Below are 7,843 nucleotides of genomic sequence, written 5' to 3' on the forward strand. Positions count from 1 at the left end.
GAATTTTCAAAGTTGTTGGTGGTGTTGGTGATGGTGGTGGTGGTGGCGTCGGCGGCGGTGGCGGCCACCTGATGCGATTTGGATAGTTTAAGGTGGTAAGTCGTTTTGAAATTATTAGGATATCTCGGGGGAGTCTCAACAATTTATTGCATTTTGAAAAAAAAAAATCCTTTTTCTTCCTTTCTTCCTTCCTTTTTTTCCTTTCCTACTTTTTTTTCCCAACGACTCGTAATATCCCCTTCCTTACGTCAAACCTCTCTAGTTTTTTTTTTGTACAAAAAATTTTTCATAAACCTTTTTCGAAACCGACTAATTTACACGCGTACTATACCGTCAAACAAAAAAAAAACCCCGGCGTAAAAATCAACAAACAAACAACCGTTACGAAAACACTCTTAAAAACTAGTATTAGTAACAATAAAACAACAATAAATATGAGGTGATTGGGAAAAAAAAGAACAACAACAACAACAAACAGACAGACAAAAGATAGAGAAAGGGCTAGAGAAAGAGAGAAAGTAAAAAAAATAATAATAAAAAGAAAGAAAATGTGAAACGAAAGAGAAAGAAAGAGATAGAGAAAGTGAGAGGGGGTGAGGGTAGGGGGTGAGGTTGTTCAGTATAAGGTTCGGGTTTTTTAGTCTCTACAACGCAAATGACATTCGGTCCTTTGGGACTTACGTGATTTGTTACTGCACCGATTTCTACCACATGTAATTTATAAGTCTTGGGGTTACCTTCCATTCTAATAAATTTGACTGGCTACTTTATTTAACTAGTTAAACTCATTTCGAAAAGGAAAAAAAAAGGAAGGAAGGAAAAAGGGGAGCCGGAATAAGGGAGCCGTAGAGGAATAAAAAAAAAAAAAGGAAAAACAAAAAAAAAATTCGTGCGTGCGTGCGTGCGTTTGTTGTTGTTGCTGCTGCTCCTGCTGCTGATGTTTTTCGATTTGACTTTTTTCCTTTTTTTTTTCCTTTCCTTTTTCTTCTTCTTCTTTTTCGAAAAAGGCAATTATTAAATACGATTTTTCTTTTTACCTTCTTTTTCCCTTTTTTCCCTTTTTTTTTTTTTATTGCCTTTTTAATATTTTTTTTTCCCTCTCTCCCCATCCTTCGATGAGATACATTTAAAATTTAAATTTTTCATTTTGTTTTCATCATCGATGAAATGATTAGACGACAAACGACGAATTTCAAAACTTTTCCTTCTTTCCTTTTCCTTTTTTTTTTTTTTAAAATAATCATTTCCGGTAATTTTCTTGTAATTTGAGAAGAGATTTTCTAAATAACCTTTGACTCGTCTTGTACCATTCTTCAAAAATTAAATCTTTACGCATCTTCGATGAGTCACCTTCAAATAATAAAACAACCCCGTAAATATTTTCCATCCAAACGTGATTTTTCTCTCCTTTTTCCTCTGCCAAAAAAAGGGGAAATTAAAAAATAAAAAGTGCATCACTTTCCTTCTTCCTTTATTCACGATCAATTCAAAAACCCGATCATTTCCCTAGGGATGAAAAGAACAATCGTTTTAACTTTCATCCCGGGAGGAAGAGGGGGGGAATATTTTCTCGTATCCGTGTCCTCCGGTTTGGTCGGTCGGTCGCATAGACCGACTACGTGATTTTTGCATTACTTTTCAACTTCCTACCACATGTTTCTCCCCCCCCCCATTAATCATTTTCGCGTGGGAAATTCTTCTTCTTCCCTTGTCGTCGCAAAACACACACACACGCAGGTTTCACGCAAACAAAAAAACTTACGCCAACGTTAAAAGGTAGGCACTTCTTTCAACGCTTCAAATCATACCCGAACGCATTCTTTACATAATTTTCAACATAAAAAGAAAAATTGTGACGTCATTTTGAACGTAATTTCCATCTATCGATTAATACCGGAAATAAATTATTACAATTTCTCTCTCTCTCTCTCTCTCTCACGCACTCAAGCACGCATTTACGCGAGCACTCAAAATTTATATAAAAAAAACCTTTTTTAAAATTTCAAAAGGAAAATCATCTGAGATGAAAGGTGGTGGTGGTGGTGGTGATGGAGAAAGGGGAGGAAGAGAATAAGGACAGGATTTAACATCCGTCTTGTAATCTCATTAAAAAATTAACCCGATTATCGAATTCACAGACCTCCTCTTAAAAATCCACATCGTATCATTTCCTACTTAACTCTTAAAGTTCTCAACCCCTTCTAGCTTTTTTTCTACCCTTAACTCAAGAGCAAATTTTCATACAATTTTTTTTTGTGAACCCTAAAGCTCACTTTATCAAACATTCGTATTATTTCCATTCCGGATTTGTAATCCGGTCTACGACTCGGTTAAGAACTTGACAACGACGACAACAACCTCAACCCTAACCCCAACCCCTTATCAACAAACGTTTATCATTTAATATAACTCGGGGCGTAGAAAATTAAAATTATCAAAAAGAACATTTTATCATCATCATCATCATCATCAATATTACAAAACAAAATGAATTTTATTAATTATTTTCCGGAAACCATCTTACTCGATTCTCACTCCTACCTAAAGTAAAAGTAAAAACTGACACCATTTCCGGTTTGTAATAATCATTATATAAACAAAAGATGATGATGATGATGATGATGATAAAACGTTTTGGAATTTTTTTCCAGCATCGAAAAGTCACATAATCTCAACGGAAAAAATCATGGAATAACGAAAGAGAAAAAAAAACCGGAAATACACTCAATCGCACCGATTTCGATTTTCCACCGGAACTTGTCGTAAATTTATCAATTCCGGTATAGTTTACAACTTCATTAAACGCCCAAAAATTACAATTAATTAAATAATTTTAAAATTAAGAAAATTTCACTTACTTTCAAATGAAAATTCCAAGGATAAATCAATAAAATGATTCCTTTCTTTCTCGGAAAATTCCTCCCGTTAAGAAAATTTCAAGGTACCACAGTGATTTCTCTTAGCAGAAAGTTTTTCCGAACTTTTTTCTGCATCTGAAACACGATGAAAATTCTTATTATCATCACGGTGATATACACATAATAAAAAAAACATGATCGCCGAACCTAATTTAAAAACTAATAATACAATTTTATTTTTTGAATTCTGATTTTATTTTTTTTTTTAAATATTTCACACGTCAATCTCTTCAGGTTTTTCTCAATTCGTTGAACTCGATTCGAAATGACATCATTGATCAGATCACATTTTCACACAATTTTTTTTAATTTTTATTCAAGTTATTTTCATGTCAAAAATAACGGAAACAACCTTCGAATTATAGCAATTAAGTAAATGACTTTTTTTTATGTACAATTTGAAAAACATAAAAGATATTAAAAAATAACATCCCCCTATACTTTCTTTATTAATTTTTTACACTGCTACCAACCAATAAAATATTAAAATAATCCAAAATACCTCCTCCAAAGTTATCTTAACAAAAACAAAAAACAAAAAACAGATGTAAAGTTTTGTTATCAAAACTTAAAACATTAAAAAAAATTACAACGGTAATTATTATTATTATTATGTTGTTATTTGAGGTTTACAATAAATGATTCAATAACAATAACATCAAATTTATTTTTTAAAATAATTTTTTCCTCCCCCTATTAACACCTGTTTTCTTTAATTTTCCAATTTATTTTATTTGTTTATCTCTCTCTCTCTCTCTCTTTCTCCCCCGCACCCTCACACTCACACTCTGATAACAATTGTAAACAAAAATGAATAAACACGTGCAGATCATTAAAAAACACCAAGATAATATTTTATTACAAATAATAAATGCTTTGCTATTATTAGGAATATTTTGCAATTAAAAAAAAAATTTTAAACTTTTTCAAACGGAGGAAGGGGAAGGGAGAGTGGGAGGGAAATGAATAAAAAAAAAAATCAAATGTTTATAAAGTTGAAATTTAAATATTTGTGAAAACATGAAAAATGTTGGGAAGTTCTTGATATACTTTTACTCCAGTTCCAGTTCAACGAATAAACATAGTGGAGACAATATTGTTTCCCATTCCGATATTGTTTAAACAAAAATTTATATGACAGAATTCTTTCTCGACAAGGTAATAAAACTCACATTCGTTTCAACTCAACTTTACAAAAAAAACATACAATAAAAATCTATTAAATTTAAAACTAATTAAGAATAATGCCAGATAATCAATTAATGACACAATCATTACTTTCCCTCATTATTACATTCAAGAAATTAAGAAGAAAATAAACAATCGACTGTAGGAAATCCAAAACCCAATCAATTACAAATCGAACTCACACAAATTTATGTTTAAAAAAAAAAATTTGCAATTCCCAATAATTTATGGTTTGCAAAGATGTCAGTTGAAATGAGACAAAATTGTTTTTTTTTTTTTTTTTTCTCCTGCCTCATTAATAAAAAATCACAACATTTTAAGTTGTGATAATTTTTAATCAACGATTAAAACTATTCTGTAATATTTACATGTAATGTCGCAGGCTCCCTCCGTATGTGACATGTAAAAATGTAGACTAAAACATTTCGAATGAAATCCTTCCAGGTTTTAATTTTACTTAATTCATCTTTCGAACAAATAGAACCTTTGATCATCATCCTCATCCTCATCATCATCATCATCAACTTGATAAACACTAAAACAAAGAAAAGGCAAAAAAAAACTTAACAATCAAGTTTTCCATTTGAAATAAATAAATAATAATAAAAAATAATTGTAATTTACATATTCAGGTAAAAAAAAAAAAAAAAAAAAAAAACTATTTGAAATTATTTATTTAAATTACAACATATATCCACATAAGTATTATTATTATTATTATTACAAGGAAATAACTTGCCAATAATTTTTACAATGTATTAAATATATTCGAATGTGTCACAGCCTAATAATTATATATGTATATAATGGATTCCAATTCGAATTCACATTTTTTTTTTTTTTTTTGTTTCTCGTTCCACTCTGATTTAACATTCTGTAAATAATTAATTAATATAATATAATAATAATAATAATAATTGTGTGTGGAATGTAAAGGATAAAAACTTTCAAGGCAATAACCATAAAAAATAAATAAATAAATAAATATTCTTGAATTGTACTAACAAACTGTTAAGAATTCAAAAAAAAAAAAAAATTATTTTTATAATTAATTCAATCACCTTCTAAAAATTACCTGTGACTAATTTTAAACTATTAACATTTAATAAACATATTATTTACGACTTGATTTTTATGAGTCAAATCACAAAATATTCTAATTCAAAATATTTTATATATATATATATATACCTCAAACTGGTAATAATAATAATAATAATAAATAAATAAAGGTATATTGGTAAGTTAGACAAAAACCTTGAACTTGTACAATCATCCCTCAACTCGTTTCAACTTAAATTAACGTGTTAACTTAAATTAACAATAAATATCGTTTCCGTTTTTCTAAATAAATACTTACAAAATAAAAGAAAAATTTATTTGTTTTTACCGCCGTGTCATCAAGAGACGGTTGCCATATTTTTTTAACGGTCATTTTGATTATAACCAATCAACGTCATATTTTGTACTTCGATTTTTGTAATTCATATTCGGCATTACTTTTTAAATATGTCGATTCTTTCCAAATGCATTTTATAATAATAATAATAATACACAAGTAACTGTAATTAACTGTTTTTAACGAGTATAAAAACAGGTTGGATTTTTTTTTTCGTTTTAGTAAAACCGTTTGACACTTTGCGTCACTCGTGACGTTTTACCAATCACGTGTTAAGCGAATTATCAGCCATCTATCGACGAAATATTTAAACTATGTATTTTTAATTTAAAAAAAAAAACGTACGAAACGGTAACGCCATCTATGAATTAATTATCGAACTAAAAAAAATTCATTCAGTTTCGTTTAAGAAAAGAAAAACTGGGTATATGTAACTTTAAGTACGAATGCACTTGATAAGAAAATTTTCTTTTTTTCAAAAAATTTTATAAGAAAATCGTTTTATTCATTGTTAACATTTGGTTAAAAAAAATCATTTTACGTTAAAAATAAAATAAAAATTTGTCGTTACCATTGAAATAAATAAACGAAAACGAAAACAAAATTTAAAAACCTTTTCTTTTTAGTTTAGTTTAATTTAGTTTAAATTAGTTTAGTTTTCTCTAGAGAGATAGAGAGAGAGAGAGAGAGAGGGGGGGAAGAGAAAGAGAGAGAGATATATAGAGAGAGAGAGATCGAAAAGACTTAAAAAGTTACCTTGATGCTCGGGATTTTCGAAGGTGATCCTGATTTTAACTTTTTAAATATAAAAAAAAATAATAATAATAATTTTTTTTTCGGTTTATGGTTAAAATTCGATGAACGACCTAGTTAAGGTCGGCCCCCAACCACAAAAAAAAAAAAAACTTTTGCCGCAAATAATTTTTTTTAACAAAAAATTTTACGTTTTAAAAAAAATTTTTCTTTTATCTTTAAATAATTTAAATTTAAATAAATAAATAATTACCTTACCATTATCATCATCATCATCATCATCATCGTAATAATAATAATAATAATAATAATAATAATAATAATAATAAAATTTAATTTAAATTTGATTTGAATAAAAAAAAATTTTTTTTTTTTCTTCTTATTTTTTTTCCATTTCAAATTTTTTCTTTGATAACCTTTTTGATATGAGCCTTTGACCTTTTATGAATCACATAATTGCACATATTTCATAAATTTATAAAAAATAGAAAAAAAAAAAAAAAAAAAACGAAAATGTGGCAATTCTTGCTTGTTTTTTTCTTCTTCTTCTTTTTTTTGATATGTTGTGACCTGTTTACGTGAACCATAACCGTGAACACATAAATAAATCGACCACCTATTAATTATTATTACAGTAATAAAAAAATAAAAAATGGAAGAACGAACGAACGAATGAATGATAATAAAAAAAAAATTATTTTCTAAACGTAATAAAAATTCCTACGGGGGGCAGGGGCGAGAGCGGGGGCGCCAGGGGGTAAACCAAAACCAAACAAAAAAAAAATATGAAACGTTGAGTTTTTCATTCCATTAAAAAAAAAATAAGAAGAAGAGAGAGGGAAGAAGAAGGATGAGAAAATAACGACAAAGGAAATACCTAAAATGGAAACAAAGGAAACTTTAATAATAATAATAATAATGAATTCAGTCAATCAAACCTAATCACGAACGATCACGAATACTTTCCCCCCAAAAAACCAGAAAAAATTTTTTTTTTTTTTTATGAGCAATCATCTCGTCAATCTATTTTCTAAAAAAATTTCACACCACGAATCGAATTTTCCAGAACGTGTAATAATAATAATAATAATAATGATGATAATGATAACAACATTTCATAATCGTTTAAACCCGGAAGGTAAAAAAAAAATTTTATTTTATTGCATTACATACATAAGAATCGTTTCGCGTTAAAAGAAAAAAATTTTTTTTTATTACTCTTTTTTATTTCTTCTGCTGTTGCTCCTACTCCTGCTGTTGCTGTTGCTTCTTTAACACATCATTTATTAAATAATATGAAAAAAAAAAAAAATTAATACCGCGTAATTGTTTTTTCTCTTTTTCATTTGAAAACAATAAAAAATTTGACTTGTAACGTCGAATCCATTCTAGACAGAAGTAGAACTTACTCGTTACTTTATTTGGCGTTATTATCATTATTATCATTATTATTATTATTATTAAAAAAGAGTAAATTTTGCAATCTTCTGCAATTTAAAGATTAATTGCAAAAATCGGGTCAACCACTTTATATATATATATATATATATATATATATATATATATATATATAACAACAACAAGG

The 7,843-nt window shown here is 28.2% G+C and overlaps 1 protein-coding gene across 1 annotated transcript; it reads right to left on the minus strand.

The window, feature by feature from the left end:
* Positions 1-4,890: 4,890 nt before the first annotated feature.
* On the minus strand, positions 4,891-5,541 carry Phum_PHUM578420 (uncharacterized protein; the record flags this gene model as incomplete). Its single annotated transcript, XM_002432204.1, has 6 exons — positions 4,891-4,980; positions 5,052-5,114; positions 5,182-5,187; positions 5,298-5,303; positions 5,429-5,461; positions 5,497-5,541. 6 exons carry the CDS (start codon positions 5,539-5,541, stop codon positions 4,891-4,893), a joined length of 243 nt encoding a protein of 80 aa, XP_002432249.1.
* Positions 5,542-7,843: the final 2,302 nt, after the last annotated feature.

This window comes from Pediculus humanus, genomic scaffold (genome assembly GCF_000006295.1).
Source record: "Pediculus humanus corporis 1103172108307 genomic scaffold, whole genome shotgun sequence".
Lineage (NCBI taxonomy): Eukaryota > Metazoa > Arthropoda > Insecta > Psocodea > Pediculidae > Pediculus > Pediculus humanus.